The 17,531-nt window shown below is 39.6% G+C and overlaps 1 protein-coding gene across 1 annotated transcript; it reads left to right on the top strand.

Moving 5' to 3' along the window:
• The first annotated feature begins 1,338 nt into the window (after positions 1 to 1,338).
• On the top strand, positions 1,339 to 13,984 carry yipf5 (Yip1 domain family, member 5). Its single transcript, XM_056239133.1, has 5 exons — positions 1,339 to 1,495; positions 4,514 to 4,683; positions 7,961 to 8,106; positions 8,230 to 8,411; positions 13,032 to 13,984. Exons 1-5 carry the CDS (start codon positions 1,365 to 1,367, stop codon positions 13,192 to 13,194), a joined length of 792 nt encoding a protein of 263 aa, XP_056095108.1. The 5' UTR covers positions 1,339 to 1,364; the 3' UTR covers positions 13,195 to 13,984.
• The last annotated feature ends 3,547 nt before the right edge of the window (positions 13,985 to 17,531 follow it).

Raw genomic sequence — 17,531 nt, forward strand, 5'->3', positions numbered from 1 at the left:
CTCTCGCCTAATTTTCTTGGCTGCCTGCAGTTAGATTAGGTTTAGGAATTGTTCATTCTGATTATATTATCTTAATAATATTAGGATTAAATGCATTCATTTAAAGAATTTGAATGGATCTGACCTGAGAATAACAAGAAGAATTTTTAAACACTTGTTTAGTTTGTGTTAATACTAACAATAGCCTTCTAACCGTTTTTGTTTATGAAAAAAAAAAGGTTGACAACAAGCAGCGTTTTCATAATTACCGCAGAAATACTGGAAATCTGATATTTGGTGTCCAGAGAGGACAACGGGGGCCCTCGAGTCAAAAAAGGTTGAGAATTGTAAGCACGGTTTTGAATTACCACCGTGTGTAATAAACTCTGTGTGACTGTGTGTAGTGAGTCGCTTCTTCCCATAGAGGACGCACTTCCGTTTTCTGCAGCCTCTACGTACACAGTGACGTCATCGTCCCCATGACCCGGAAGTTCTGCTGCTATTTCTTGACACGTAGTTAGCGGTGTTGGCGGAGTCTTGGGCGATTAACGTGTGAGTAAAACTGCAAAGTTTACCTCATTACATCAGTATATATATATTAGCTGTGTTACATGTTTGAAGGTGTGTGGGGGACAGTGTTTGAATAGGGCTGACAGTGATTGTATGTGCCGCTGCAGTGCTTTAGTTGAGCTGTGCTAACTGAACCCAAACAAAACAAACATTATTTATGCCAAAATCACATTAAATATATGTGACTGTTCTACAAATGTGAGAAAAACAGAATTAGCGCAGCATGCTTTTAGTAAACATACAGAATTAGCGCTATATGCTTTTGATAAACATACAATCTGATCTATATATGGTTCTCATCTGACAAAATAAAGGCCGTGTTTTTTTTTTTACATGTATCATTGTAATAGCAAGTTATTTTACATATACCATGGTAATACCATGCTTCTTTGGTCATGTACTGTGATTATACCGTTGTTTTACTTTGGCAATATCATTGTACTGTGATTGATACCATAGTTTTTCCCATGTTGGACCATAGTACTTTTTGGTCTTTTTTTGTAAGTGTTATCTTTAAGTACCATGGTATTCTGTCTCTTTACCATAGTACCTTTTTGTGTATGTTGATTCTTTATCCAGATCATCTGTGTTTGATTCATTAATATCATCCATCTCTCCTTGTCAAGTAATATAATTTGCATGCTTTAAACCTTATTTGTTACAACATCATTTATGTGTGTGTTTTAAATAACATCCTGAATGTAGTTATTCAGCTTAAACGAGATCTCCACCCAAATAATCTTCTTGTCTTTGATACTATTAGATACAAATTTGATTTAATAATATTGTCCATTGCTGACTGATTTTTCTGCATCATGGCTTCCAGGCTGTTTGCGATGGCAGGGTTTGACAACTTCAACACAGACTTTTACCAGTCTAGTTACAGTGTAGATGACCAGAACCAAGCAGGATACGGCTACAGCAACACAGAGGACCCGTACAGCAAGTATGCAAGTCCTGATGTTGTTATGATTATAATATAGCCCTGTTTATCAAGTCCGTTTTATTTTTATAGCTCTTTTCTGCAATACACATCGTTTCAGAACTGCTTTACAGAAAATCATGATCTTAAAGTTTATAATTATTATCCTCATGGCTCATGCCTTTTGTCACATTTTACAGATTTGAGCTGTTTGATGATATAGTTTACATTTTGCGAAGGTATAGACAGTCCAGCAGTTGAGATTTGCTGTTTAGTGTATATCTCTACAAGTGAGTATACTAGTTTGTGTGGTTAAAGTTGGATATACTTGTTTATTAAACTTTATATCCTGTAAAGAGCTGTGCGATTATATAGTTTACATTTTACTACGATATAAACAATCACACAGCTGAAATTTGCTATGTAGTTTGCACTGTTTTAAGTCAACTGTATTTATGTGGGTAAAGTTGCATGCACTATATGATTGCATGATATTATTTATATATATATATCATAAACGTCCGACTAGTCGACTAAAGGATTAAATATGCGACTACTATGACTAAAAATGAATAGTGTTTATATATATATACACTCACCGGCCACTTTATTAGGTACCCCATGCTAGTAACGGGTTGGGCCCCCTTTTGCCTTCAGAACTGCCTCAATTCTTCGTGGCATAGATTCAACAAGGTGCTGGAAGCATTCCTCAGGGAGTTTGGTCCATATTGACATGATGGCATCACACAGTTGCCGCAGATTTGTCGGCTGCACATCCATGATGCGAATCTCCCGTTCCACCACATCCCAAAGATGCTCTATTGGGTTGAGATCTGGTGACTGTGGAGGCCATTTTAGTACAGTGAACTCATTGTCATGTTCAAGAAACCAATTTGAAATGATTAGAGCTTTGTGACATGGTGGAAGTAGCCATCAGAGGATGGGTACATGGTGGCCATAAAGGGATGGACATGGTCAGAAACAATGCTCAGGTAGGCCGTGGCATTTAAACGATGGCCAATTGGCACTAAGGGGCCTAAAGTGTGCCAGGAAAACATCCCCCACACCATTACACCACCACCACCAGCCTGCACAGTGGTAACAAGGCATGATGGTTCCATGTTCTCATTCTGTTTACGCCAAATTCTGACTCTAACATCTGAATGTCTCAACAGAAATCGAGACTCATCAGACCAGGCAACATTTTTCAAGTCTTCAACTGTTCAATTTTGGTGAGCTCTTGCAAATTGTAGCCTCTTTTTTCTATTTGTAGTGGAGATGAGTGGTACCCGGTGGAGTCTTCTGCTGTTGTAGCCCATCCGCCTCAAGGTTGTGCGTGTTGTGGCTTCACAAATGCTTTGCTGCATACCTCGGTTGTAACGAGTGGTTATTTCAGTCACTGTTGCCCTTCTATCAGCTCGAACCAGTCTGGCCATTCTCCTCTGACCTCTGGCATTAACAAGGCATTTCCGCCCACAGAACTGCCGCTCACTGGATGTTTTTTCTTTTTCGGACCATTCTCTGTAAACCCTAGAGATGGTTGTGCGTGAAAATCCCAGTAGATTAGCAGTTTCTGAAATACTCAGACCAGCCCTTCTGGCACCAACAATCATGCCACGTTCAAAGTCACTCAAATCAACTTTCTTCCCCATACTGATGCTTGGTTTGAACTGCAGGAGATTGTCTTGACCATGTCTACATGCCTAAATGCACTGAGTTGCCGCCATGTGATTGGCTGCTTAGAAATTAAGTGTTAACGAGCAGTTGGACAGGTGTACCTAATAAAGTGGCCCGTGAGTGTATATACACTATTCATTTGTAAACATAGTAGTCGCTCATTTAATCCTTTAGTTGACTAGTCGGACGTTTATGATGGTATTATTTACTTATATACTTGGGGTTAGGGAGTGGCATTGGATAATGGTTATAATAAGCCATGTCTGAGGTCGATGAATGTTAGGCGAACGTTTGGATTTTCTGTCTGATATAATTACCACATGGACCTGCTGTGGGGTTTTTTCTGCGACTAACCGAATAATTAAAATTTGGTTGACTATTAGGGGCAAGCACTAGCCTCGTGAGACCATCCTGATCTCGCGAGCTTTCAAGGTTTCACTCGCAGATCAGTCTGGATACTTTCCGTTAAAGAAAATTTGGGAGCAGTTCACCAAACGAACGTCCAATCAGCGTTGGCTTTGAGGCGGGTTGAGGTGTGACGCAACGAGAAGCGCGTCACTTCAGTCTAAAGAACATGTCGGCTTCAGCGGATGAAACTAGCATCAGCGTGGCTATCGAGCAAGTTTTATCGGAATTACAGAGTATTTCTTCACTGAAAGAAGAGCAAAACACTGCTCTGGAGGCTTTTCTCAGAGGAAAAGATACGCTCTGTTAGTACGTCATATGCTTCGTTGATCTGATTGGTTGATTTGGCCCGTCTATCACCAACATAGGCCAATCAGCTAACCAGTATTTTCGCCCCTTACCAAAACTACTTCAACGGAAGGTTTCCAGATGGATATGCGGAGCAAATCCATCTGGCGGAGTCAGGTTAGGCAAGCACTACTATATAGCCAACTTTAAATATATATAATTGGTTGATAATACAGTTTACATTTTGCAATCGTATAATCAATCCAGCAGTTGAGATTTGCTGTTATATTGCTTTAAGTGAGCACACTGTATTAATGCGGACAAAGTTGGATATACTTCTATATCCAACTTAATAAGTAGAGTGGTGCGATAACAAAGTTACATTTTGCAACAAAATAGACAATCCCGCAGATGAGGTCTGTCTATTGTTTACAATGGAATGTATCTGTCTGTTGGTTAAGTCGGATTCGACATTAAATATATCACGGGCCGATAATATACAAAGCTTTAGACGGTAATCAGCACATCAAATTTGTATTTTTCAAAAAAGTACAAGGTGTTTCTATTTCATAATTGTAACAAGCATTATTCTTGTCTGTTTATGCACATGCTGAGTGTGAGAATGTGTCTGTCACCTGATTCTGACTTTAAATCTCTGTTTGCGTCCGACAGAGGCCAGTATGGCCAGTATGATTACTCTCAGCCGATGGGCGCCCCGGGGATGATCCCGCCCCAGCAGCCGTACACGGGCCAGATCTTCCAGCCCACGCCAGCGTTTACACCCGCCTCCCCTCAGTCCATGTACGGCAGCAGCTTTGAGGACGAGCCTCCGTTGCTGGAGGGTGAGTGAGACTTTGCCTTGTCGTTGTTCACCTGAAAATGAGATTTTGGTGATAATATTCTGGCCCTCATGTCAAACTATTTGTGGACCGATGTTGAATTTTTTTTTTTCATGGCCGATGCCGATATTTTTGAGAGCAGGGTGGCCGACATATTTATAATTTATATTTATTTTACCCTTATATTTAATAAATCTGAAATAAATGAAACCAGACTTGTACTTTAGATGGCAACTTTTTGATAGTATTTTTCACAAATAAAGAAGTTGTTAAAAATACATGAATAAAAAAAAAAAAGTTAGGGTAAGTAAACACTGCAACTAACAGGGCACGCAGTAATCTGGTAAGTTTGTGCGCACCGGGAATCATATTTTTTCAAATAAAGACTAGTTAACTAATTTGACATGAATATGACAGTGGGCAACTGGATATAGTGTAGCATAATTTGGGTTTAAAGTTTGTCCATAGTGCATCTTCAGTAAAGCTGAACTCTCCTGTCCGCATTCAATTCACATGGACTGACTGGTACACACACGTCTGCGAGGCTTGTGAAATATTTATTAGATTTTCAAAGGTTTATTTAAAATGGGGGTTGGCAGCCAATGGTACATGGAGGGGCTATATATTCGGAGATGTTCAACTAAGTATATTGAGTCCTATTCAACATTCCTCGCACACATCAAAATGACAGTGATGCATGTGGAAACACACCTGGTCACTTCATGTGTTTTCTTTGATCGGATGGCTGTCCAATCGTGAAAAGACCAGATGTAAATGCCTTCCGAAAGAGTATTCCAGATGAAACTGGACACAGTGCATCTGGCTGTTGAAGCCACGTGTGTAAATTTGCTAATTCTTTATTTTAAGGTGATTGTAGTTACTGTTGTCAAAAGTACCAAGTTGGTTCTAACATTTTAAAAATGCGACTCGTTGAGCGGAATCATAAACGTCTCTGATTGGCCACTGTGTTCACGTGCTCATCTGATATGACTGTGATTGGCTGCAATGATCAGCGCTTCAAAGACATGTTGTTAATATACATCAATGATGCTTTTCACAGAGCGCTTCCACAGATTGAAAACAGGACCGGTCCGCTGATAGACGCCTGCTCTCAAACGCTCCTGTGCGCTGTAGGGGTGGGAGAAAAAATCGATCCATCGATGCATCGCGATTCTCTCTCCAACGATTCTGAATCGATTCTGAGCTTAGTTTTTAACCAGATGTGCGATGACGTTGAGTTGACTTTAGAAACACCCGTATTCTGGTTGCTTCCAATTCCTCACACACATACACCACTCGAACCTTCCGTAAAATAATCTTTCATAAAGTTCGGATAGGTTGAAGCGAATTACAAGGACATTCACAGGCTTCATTGCACAGCATACGCTGTGAGAGACGCGCGCTTTCTTTGATGTTACACTTGAAGTGTGCTGTCTCGCCCGTCGGTATTTTCCTTACAAATGCTCTACGAAGTCATCATTTATGTGGTTTGGAATGCAGTGGACTTATATATTTAAAATATGAACCTCACTAACAGAAGGCTGCTTTCAATTTCAAATGCTGACGCGCGCTTTGTTTGTGAGACTGCTCGCGCATGCGCTGTGCGACTCCGTGTAGTGGTTTAATGTACTTGTGCAAAATTAACGTAAACACAGCCAGTTATGTCTTAAGGGATTAAACGGACAGGACACACCGCATTACTTCTTTTATTTCAAAAGAGATGCGTGCGTGAATGCAGCTTAATAGATCTCCCGCAGTCTATGATGCATGGTAAAAAACAACAGTAAAGATGAAGAAAAATCACTCACAGTTCTTGAATGGAAAACGTTCAGATAATCTATAGGCTACTGAAAGCACTTTTTGTTTGTTGTTTGTTATATTTTTCTATGCTCCTCTTTATTATTTGTTATATTAGTTATATTAGTTTAACATTCTTAACATACAACTGTTTTAATAAAAACAAATTAATTTGTAATTATTTTTTAAAAAGTACTTAATTACTTATGTAAACTAATGAATTAATAATTTGGAAGGTAGATAAAGAATCGTTCTGGAATCGGAATCGGATTGGATCGTGAGGTGACCAAAGATTCCCACCCCTAGTGCGCTGATCATCGTAGCCAATCACAGATCCGATGAGCTCGTGAACACAATGGCCAATCAGAGGTGTCATATACGTTAATTTTACTTGCATAAACTTTACTTTCATTTGAAAAAAATAAAGATGATAAACACAGCTTGAATTTCCTTTTCATGCTGCAATGGTTCATCAATACGTGGCAGCAAAGTGAAATGTGGACCTCTTCTTTTCCAAACCCTCCTAAAATTTTTCCATAGCACTTTGGTATACATGTAGAATTGTTTTCAGAACAGAAAGCACTGCTGTGATTCCCAGGGCCGAGTTCATTCTTGTTCACAGAGAAATCAATAATGCATTGTCTCTGCGTCCCCAAAGCCAGAACTCTGAGCTTTACAAAACAAATAAGTGTCACCTGGGGCCGTGTTTAGCACAACCACATCTGTGTCCCTGCATGCTGACGTTAAGTAGACCTTGTGAAAGCCACTTGCCCCAGTTCTTCAGAGAGATGTGGAGAAAGCCACTTCACTGACGTCTGCTGCTCGCTGTTGTGGAAGTGCATTTATCATGCTGTGCAACAATGCCAATCCTGTCTTATTATTCCAATCTTCTGCCTTATAAGTGCTGCTCACTGAGGCAAGCATCACTATTAGCATTACTCGTTCTCATTAGAAAATAAGCGGTGAAGCAGTTTTGTTAAAGTTGCACACAATTTTTTTTACTGCCACATTTAAGTCATGTGATGCATGAGGGGAGCATCAAACTATAAATTATATCATAGAGATATGGGATTAGATTTGTTGCATATGTCCAAATAAATAGCGTTAGGTTACGATCCACAGTTCTCAAAGTAAACAACTGAATAGAAAGAGAAGTTTAAAAAAAAACGAATTCAATTTACAAAGAAATATGTCATAAACACAGCTCTGTCTATCAATCATTTGTCAATTACCGGATGCAATTTGTGGACATTTCGGGTGTCACGATGCCTGTAGTATTGGGGGTCCCAAACTTTTCTCAGTTTGGCATTTTCTCAGGGTCCCTTTGGCATGAAATGTTTACTTGAAGCACCCCCTGAGATTGCAAGTGAATATTTCAATAATTTAACACCACATTGCCCCGTTTGGGAAACCCTGGCCTTGTAGCATGTGGCGAGAACAGTTATTCTTTCCAAAAAAGTGAAAATGTATTTTCCATTTGCAGAGCTGGGGATCAACTTCGACCACATCTGGCAGAAGACTCTGACTGTGCTGCACCCGCTGAAGGCAGCAGATGGCAGTATAATGAACGAAACCGATCTGGCTGGTCCCATGGTGTTCTGTTTGGCTTTTGGGGCGACGCTACTCTTGGTAAGAGACAAATGTTTAATCTTAAATCTTAAGATTAATAGTGGATTTTAAGCAAGAAGATTTTTCTTAAATGAAAGACGTGCCAAGCGCCTAACCACACGTTTTTCTTCTTCCTCATTTTAGACTGGTAAGATCCAGTTTGGTTACGTGTACGGTATCAGTGCCATCGGGTGCCTGGGCATGTACTGCCTGCTCAACCTCATGAGCATGACGGGGGTTTCGTTTGGGTGTGTCGCTAGTGTTCTCGGGTACTGCCTGCTCCCCATGATCATCCTGTCCAGTTTCGGGGTCCTCTTCTCCTTACAGTGAGTCACGCTTTACGACCTTTTCAGTTAGGGTGTTCCCGAACTTTTTACACTTTGAGATTTCAAGTAAAGTCAATATAGAATTATTTAGTTTACTAATTTTGTTTTTTAAGACAAAAGTATATATATATTTTTAAATAAAGCATTTTCTAAATATGTCACAAAATGTAGTATAAATAATGTGTGTGTATGTGTATATATAAACACACATATGCATATATATGCTCATACTGTAAAGACGTGTAACATACACAACCAGTCAAAAGTCTCATATGCTCACAAAGTCTGCATTTATTTGATCAATTGATCAATAAGTAAAATGGTTATATTGTGCAATATTATTACATTTTACAATATAATACAATTATTTTAAAATGTAATTTATTCCTGTGATCAAAGCTGAATTTTCAGCTACTCCAGTCTTCAGTGTCACATGATCCTTCAGAAATCACTCTAATATGATGAGCTGATTTGCTGCTCAGTTATAATTCATGGGTCTTAATATGAGTGTTGAAAATGATTTTTGCTGCTTAATGTTTTTTTTGTGGAAACCGAGATACTTTTTTTTTTTCAGGATTCTTTGTTGAATATAAACTTCAGAAGAACAGTATTTATATGAAATGGAAATCTTTTGTAACATTATAAGTTTCTTTACACTCACTTTTAAACAATTTCTTGTGCCCTTGCTGAATAAAATTATTATTATTATTCAATTTAAAACTCACTCCAAACTTAATAGTGTAGAGTAGTGTATCAAGGTTTCTACAAAAATATTAAGCTGCAAAAACTGTTTTCAATGTGTATAATCAGAAATGTTTCTTGAGCATCAAAGCATATCAGAATGATTTCTGAAGGATCATGTGACACTGAAGATTGGAGTAATGATGCTGAAAATTCAGCTTTGATCACAGGAATAAATTACATTTTAAAAGATATTCAAATAGAGAACAGTTCTTTTAAATTGTAATAATATTACTGTTATTACTGTATTTTTGATCAGCCTTGGTGAGCATAAACGTCTCCTTTCAAAAACATTAGGAAATCTTAATGTTCCAAACATTTGAACAGTAGTATATGTTTTAATATGTAATAAACGATTCAAAATATATATTCATATAAATTATTAATCCCATAATCTATAATAAAATATATTATTGAATATTCTAAAGTTTTTTTTTTAGCTTTGCCATCTAATAATCAGCCAAATGTTAGTCGGTTAGAATAGGCTTGGTCTAATCATATTTTAATTAGTCATTTGGTCGCAGAAAATAAACTGGCAGTCACGCATTACGTGTCTGACAGATGTTAAACACGGCTGGTCCATGTGGTAATTATATTGGGCAGGACATCCAAAGTGTGGGGTCATTTTAAGAGGGTGAAGGGTGACCCCATAAAGGTGACGTGCAAACGTTTGCATATCATTAAACGACCTTAAACATGTAAGTAGCAGCCTAACGCTAGCCGCTATACATGGGCACTCGCTCTAACGTTAACTTTGATAAACGTATGCTACTATTATGCGCATATCCAAAAGCCCCGATATAATCACAGCTAAGTTCATTTTCGTGCTTCGCTCAGGGATAAAATGTAGTTCAAAATACGTTTGCAGCGGTATACTGTTTTTCATTTACATCAATAATCTGCATAGCATCTGATTATAGCGATGTGGATATGTTTGTAATTCACTGCAGTGACGTCACGTTTATTTATGACACTCTGTACAATATTGCTTTATAGCAAGTAGCTTTCCAGAGAGTTTGCTTAATGCTTTGGCAAGCTGTTTTGAACTCCTGGCTGGAACAAACACAAAACAAGCTTTGTTTTGGCCGGATTTTGTTTGAAATGACGACACACCAGTTCGTTATATATAGCTAGCTAGTTTATAATAGACCTTGCTTGTGCTGTCATGATCCCTCGATTAAGGTTGAGTACTCTATTTTTAAAAAATCCAAATTTACACATGTCAAGTAACCGGAAAAATACCGGAAGACCGTTTTCTAAGGCTGCAAAAAACCACAGCATAGTGCTATTGTGAATTCACAAAAGCTTCGATTAAATTAAATATATGGCCTGCATGTTTTATATATATATATATATATATATATATATATACACTCACCGGCCACTTTATTAGGTACACCTGTCCAACTGCTCGTTAACACTTAATTTCTAAGCAGCCAATCACATGGCGGCAACTCAGTGCATTTAGGCATGTAGACATGGTCAAGACAATCTCCTGCAGTTCAAACCGAGCATCAGTATGGGGAAGAAAGTTGATTTGAGTGACTTTGAACGTGGCATGATTGTTGGTGCCAGAAGGGCTGGTCTGAGTATTTCAGAAACTGCTAATCTACTGGGATTTTCACGCACAACCATCTCTAGGGTTTACAGAGAATGGTCCGAAAAAGAAAAAACATCCAGTGAGCGGCAGTTCTGTGGGCGGAAATGCCTTGTTGATGCCAGAGGTCAGAGGAGAATGGCCAGACTGGTTCGAGCTGATAGAAGGGCAACAGTGACTGAAATAACCACTCGTTACAACCGAGGTATGCAGCAAAGCATTTGTGAAGCCACAACACGCACAACCTTGAGGCGGATGGGCTACAACAGCAGAAGACTCCACCGGGTACCACTCATCTCCACTACAAATAGGAAAAAGAGGCTACAATTTGCAAGAGCTCACCAAAATTGAACAGTTGAAGACTGGAAAAATGTTGCCTGGTCTGATGAGTCTCGATTTCTGTTGAGACATTCAGATGTTAGAGTCAGAATTTGGCGTAAACAGAATGAGAACATGGAACCATCATGCCTTGTTACCACTGTGCAGGCTGGTGGTGGTGGTGTAATGGTGTGGGGGATGTTTTCCTGGCACACTTTAGGCCCCTTAGTGCCAATTGGCCATCGTTTAAATGCCACGGCCTACCTGAGCATTGTTTCTGACCATGTCCATCCCTTTATGGCCACCATGTACCCATCCTCTGATGGCTACTTCCACCATGTCACAAAGCTCTAATCATTTCAAATTGGTTTCTTGAACATGACAATGAGTTCACTGTACTAAAATGGCCTCCACAGTCACCAGATCTCAACCCAATAGAGCATCTTTGGGATGTGGTGGAACGGGAGATTCGCATCATGGATGTGCAGCCGACAAATCTGCGGCAACTGTGTGATGCCATCATGTCAATATGGACCAAACTCCCTGAGGAATGCTTCCAGCACCTTGTTGAATCTATGCCACGAAGAATTGAGGCAGTTCTGAAGGCAAAAGGGGGTCCAACCCGTTACTAGCATGGGGTACCTAATAAAGTGGCCGGTGAGTGTGTATATATATATATATATATATATATATATATATATATGCGATTAAATGCGTGTAGTTTTGGTGCGTCTCAGAGCGGCTTCGTTCACAGTAAATGCTTCTCCACATGAACTGTTATCATTTACACACTTGGAACTTGAAGCGTCAAACTCCATCTCTGCATATGCTGTGAATTTGGGTTGCTTATAATGTTGATCTGGGAACGCAATGTGCGTCATTTCAGGACGAAACAGGAGAATACATTACTGTTTCTAAATATGTGAACTGTTCATTGCGATTTAAAAACAACAGTAACCGGAAGTCATTCATTTTCAATGTAAACCGGCGGCGAGCTCCGGCGAGGAGAGTTGAAGTCAGGTCAACTTTATGGTAATGAGCTATGACGCGATTCGGCGGCAACCAATCGGAATGTAGAAGTCCTCCGCTTGAGAGGATTCCAGAGAGCGCAGTCAAGTAAACTTTGGTTCTGACCACATTAGTTCCTAAGCGAAATGGAGGAGAGGTTGATCATGTGAATTTGATAAGATGCGCAACACTATTTATAAGCAAAAGGGGGAATGCAATTTATTTGCTCAAAACAACACCGATTTGACCAATTGCATTAAGGCTACACTTCAACCTGGACAGTTATTGTAACGTAGGCTGCACACAAATTAATGTTAATTAAAGACCAAGGCAAGTAAACGTCTCCTATAAACTCCTATACATGTTGAAATTAGACTAGCACTTAACCATGAACACAAAAGCCACATTACACACATGGCTTTAAATTGGTTTATTTCGTTAGCAAACATGTATCTATAATTGAGTTCTTTCCACCGATCAATGTGTACTTTCACATTTAAAGATTTCATGAGGTTAACTTATACCCTACTTGTGTTCAGTCTGCACAAATACCAATCAACATGCTTGTTTGCTTTGCACGGCCCCTTCAAACAAAGTTTAAAATACTAAGCATTCGATCTACGTCAGAGCGTCCACAAATATGTCTACAGTGTTGTTGGCAGGGCAGCCACAGCGAATTTTGAACACACAAAATTGGTGTGAACGCAGATATGCATCTTATGTATTTTAACAGTGTTGTTCTTTAAAACCATATGATTACTTGCTTTTGATACTTAATTTGAACCAACTATTATTGCCTCATTGTTATTATATGTATTTTAAGTAATTTTTAAGGCTTAGGTCTCCTTTTATTTACACGAAAAAAAATCAGATTAATCGTCAAAAGAATCAACTGATTACTAAAATAATTGTTAGTGACAGCCCTTGCTAACCTGGTGTTTTCCTGTGTCTTTCAGGGGCATGATGGGTATCATTATAACAGCCTCCATCATTGGTTGGTGCAGTTTTTCGGCCTCTAAAATCTTCATCTCTGCTCTGGCCATGGACGGGCAGCAGCTGCTGGTGGCGTATCCCTGTGCCCTGCTGTACGGAGTCTTCGCCCTCATCTCCGTTTTTTGATCTCTCGACCTCTTTTAATGGACAAAATGACCACCAATACGCAACACCTTTTATTTGAGGACTGCTTTTGATAACACACACACATCGCAAACCGCTCACCGAGTGTGTCCAGTGTTTATCATGCTCTAAGAGAATGTGGCATTCATTTCTTCTGCTTTATTCTTACCCGCCCACCTACACTGAGAAATGTTTTTGCTTACGTAATGCAGGTTAAAACTTGGTTCTTTTTTTCTTTTATACATTCACCGCATTCTATTGTTCTTTGCAAAATACTTTAACAAAGCCAGAAAATGAAGTGTGTTTATCGAAGAGAAGAATCAATGCAAAGGGCACACGTCTCCTCCTACACAACACTGCTTTTCACTCCAGAACGTTCTTTGCAAAGTGCACTAGTAATTGAATCTTTCTTGGAATAGTTTTCCTTTACATTCCTGAAATGCTGTCGATTTGTTCGGCCTGTGTTCGTTCACACACTTGGGTCAGTGAGTGCCATTTCACACACATTTTCCATAATGTACTAGGTAAATGAAATGGAACGATAAAAATAATCACTCTTTTGTGCATATTTTTCAAGCCGATTTGAAGGAATAGTTTAGCCAAAAATAAAAATGCTTTCATTTACTCACCCACAATATGGTTCCAAACCTGTATGCCTTTCTTTCATGAGTCATAAGGAGAATTTCTGAGGAAGTTTACTGGTTGTTCCTATGTTCAATTACCCAGTTCACTGGATTTGGATGGGGGGAAAAGCATGTAAAATGATATGTGTGTGTCCCATTGGAGAAAGTCATACTTGTTTGAAATGAGTAATTGATGATGAAATTTCTATTTTTGCGATCTTTCCATCCAAGAGTTTATTTCAGACTGCTGCAGGTTGTTAATTGTCTGATTTGCATTTCACCCACTAACAATCTTCAAATTAGTCTTGGTAAACTCTGGCTGAATTTTGATTTATTTTCTTTCACACATTTATCTTTTGAAATGCGCGAGGGAGAGCCAAGGTTTAGCACCATTTGAAATAGTTCTTAAAGCTTTAAATCAAATTTACAGAACAAACCTTTCTGAATACGTATGGGCCACGACCGTCCTCTCAAATGGATGGGTATATTTATATACAATGTAACTTTGTTTTGTATATCCAGAAGAGTACAAATGTTTATATCAATCCTGTCTTGTGGAAAATCCGTGACCAACTGGTAGGGTGTTACACTTGTGCTGTTTCACAGGCTGTTTTAATTAAATAAAAGTACGTCTTTTGTTTGAACACTTGTTTGAATTGTCTTTATCCGTAATTTTTAAAGCATTGCTTCATGATCTTTAAACTCCTCATTGTCCGTGAAATTTGAAAGCTCCATGACCTTTTCAGTTGTTTGTGACATACTGTATAAGGATTAAGCCACTGCTTTAAAGGGTTAGTTCACCCAGAAATGAAAATTCTGTCATCATCTACTCATGTCGTTCCAAACCCGTACAACACAAATGAAGATTGACTGAGAAATTTCAGTCCCTCTATTGACAGCTAAGCGACTACCACTTTGCTCAAACGTGCTGTGTAACACTAGAATGAACCTCATTGGTTCTTGATGAAGCTCAAACGTGATGCGTAACACTAGAATGAACCTCATTGGTTCTTGCTGAAGCTCAAACGTCCTGCGTAACACTAGAATGAACCTCATTGGTTCTTGCTGAAGCTCAAACGTGATGCGTAACACGAGAATGAACCTCATTGGTTCTTGATGAAGCTCAAACGTGCTGCGTAACACTAGAATGAACCTCATTGGTTCTTGCTGAAGCTCAAACGTGATGCGTAACACGAGAATGAACCTCATTGGTTCTTGATGAAGCTCAAACGTGCTGTGTAACACGAGAATGAACCTCATTGGTTCTTGCTGAAGCTCAAACGTGCTGTGTAACACGAGAATGAACCTCATTGGTTCTTGCTGAAGCTCAAACGTGATGCGTAACACGAGAATGAACCTCATTGGTTCTTGATGAAGCTCAAACGTGCTGCGTAACACTAGAATGAACCTCATTGGTTCATGCTGAAGCTCAAACGTGCTGCGTAACACTAGAATGAACCTCATTGGTTCTTGCTGAAGCTCAAACGTGCTGCGTAACACGAGAATGAACCTCATTGGTTCTTGCTGAAGCTCAAACGTGCTGCGTAACACTAGAATGAACCTCATTGGTTCTTGATGAAGCTCAAACGTGATGCGTAACACTAGAATGAACCTCATTGGTTCTTGCTGAAGCTCAAACGTCCTGCGTAACACTAGAATGAACCTCATTGGTTCTTGCTGAAGCTCAAACGTGATGCGTAACACGAGAATGAACCTCATTGGTTCTTGATGAAGCTCAAACGTGCTGCGTAACACTAGAATGAACCTCATTGGTTCATGCTGAAGCTCAAACGTGCTGCGTAACACTAGAATGAACCTCATTGGTTCTTGCTGAAGCTCAAACGTGATGCGTAACACGAGAATGAACCCCATTGGTTCTTGCTGAAGCTCAAACGTGCTGTGTAACACGAGAATGAACCTCATTGGTTCTTGCTGAAGCTCAAACGTGCTGTGTAACACTAGAATGAACCTCATTGGTTCTTACAGAAGCTCAAACGTGCTGCGTAACACGAGAATGAACCTCATTGGTTCTTACAGAAGCTCAAACGTGCTGTGTAACACTAGAATGAACCTCATTGGTTCTTGCTGAAGCTCAAACGTGATGCGTAACACGAGAATGAACCCCATTGGTTCTTGCTGAAGCTCAAACGTGCTGTGTAACACGAGAATGAACCTCATTGGTTCTTGCTGAAGCTCAAACGTGCTGCGTAACACGAGAATGAACCTCATTGGTTCTTACAGAAGCTCAAACGTGCTGCGTAACACGAGAATGAACCTCATTGGTTCTTACAGAAGCTCAAACGTGCTGTGTAACACTAGAATGAACCTCATTGGTTCTTGCTGAAGCTCAAACGTGCTGTGTAACACGAGAATGAACCTCATTGGTTCTTACAGAAGCTCAAACGTGCTGTGTAACACTAGAATGAACCTCATTGGTTCTTGCTGAAGCTCAAACGTGCTGTGTAACACGAGAATGAACCTCATTGGTTCTTACAGAAGCTCAAACGTGCTGCGTAACACTAGAATGAACCTCATTGGTTCTTACAGAAGCTCAAACGTGCTGTGTAACACTAGAATGAACCTCATTGGTTCTTGCTGAAGCTCAAACGTGCTGTGTAACACGAGAATGAACATCATTGGTTCTTGCAGAAGCTCAAACGTGCTGTGTAACACGAGAATGAACCTCATTGGTTCTTGCTGAAGCTCAAACGTGCTGCGTAACACTAGAATGAACCTCATTGGTTCTTACAGAAGCTCAAACGTGCTGTGTAACACTAGAATGAACCTCATTGGTTCTTGCTGAAGCTCAAACGTGCTGCGTAACACTAGAATGAACATCATTGGTTCTTGCAGAAGCTCAAACGTGCTGTGTAACACTAGAATGAACCTCATTGGTTCTTGCTGAAGCTCAAACGTGCTGCGTAACACTAGAATGAACATCATTGGTTCTTGCTGAAGCTCAAACGTGCTGCGTAACACTAGAATGAACCTCATTGGTTCTTGCAGAAGCTCAAACGTGCTGTGTAACACTAGAATGAACCTCATTGGTTCTTGCTGAAGCTCAAACATGCTGCGTAACACTAGAATGAACATCATTGGTTCTTGCTGAAGCTCAAACGTGCTGTGTAACACTAGAATGAACCTCATTGGTTCTTGCTGAAGCTCAAACGTGCTGCGTAACACTAGAATGAACCTCATTGGTTCTTACAGAAGCTCAAACGTGCTGTGTAACACGAGAATGAACCTCATTGGTTCTTGCTGAAGCTCAAACGTGCTGCGTAACACGAGAATGAACATCATTGGTTCTTGCAGAAGCTCAAACGTGCTGCGTAACACGAGAATGAACCTCATTGGTTCTTGCTGAAGCTCAAACGTGCTGCGTAACACAAGAATGAACCTCATTGGTTCTTGCTGAAGCTCAAACGTGCTGCGTAACACGAGAATGAACCTCATTGGTACTTGCTGAAGCTCAAACGTGCTGCGTAACACGAGAATGAACCTCATTGGTTCTTGCAGAAGCTCAAACGTGATGTGTAACACGTTCATAGTGTAATAGTGTCCTCAATGTAATAAAATCTTGAGCTTGTATTCTTTTTCATAATCATCAATAGTCATTTTTACATTGAGAAATGTATTACATTATTTACTCAGCAAAAACATTGCCATATCGTCATAATTGTAATAGCTTTAAAAATAAATAAAAGTATTTCCTCAGTA

The sequence above is a fragment of the Rhinichthys klamathensis genome, unplaced genomic scaffold (assembly GCF_029890125.1).
Source record: "Rhinichthys klamathensis goyatoka isolate OS25496 unplaced genomic scaffold, OSU_Roscu_1.1 h1tg000554l_1, whole genome shotgun sequence".
Taxonomy (NCBI): domain Eukaryota; kingdom Metazoa; phylum Chordata; class Actinopteri; order Cypriniformes; family Leuciscidae; genus Rhinichthys; species Rhinichthys klamathensis.

Excerpts from the sequence above, each read along its gene's own strand:
- yipf5 (XM_056239133.1), top strand. The coding sequence starts at position 1,365 with ATGGCTTCCAGGCTGTTTGCGATGGCAGGGTTTGACAACTTCAACACA. Across the intron at positions 4,684-7,960 it reads CGAGCCTCCGTTGCTGGAGG|AGCTGGGGATCAACTTCGAC; the intron begins GTGAGTGAGACT and ends TTCCATTTGCAG. Across the intron at positions 8,107-8,229 it reads TTGGGGCGACGCTACTCTTG|ACTGGTAAGATCCAGTTTGG; the intron begins GTAAGAGACAAA and ends TCCTCATTTTAG.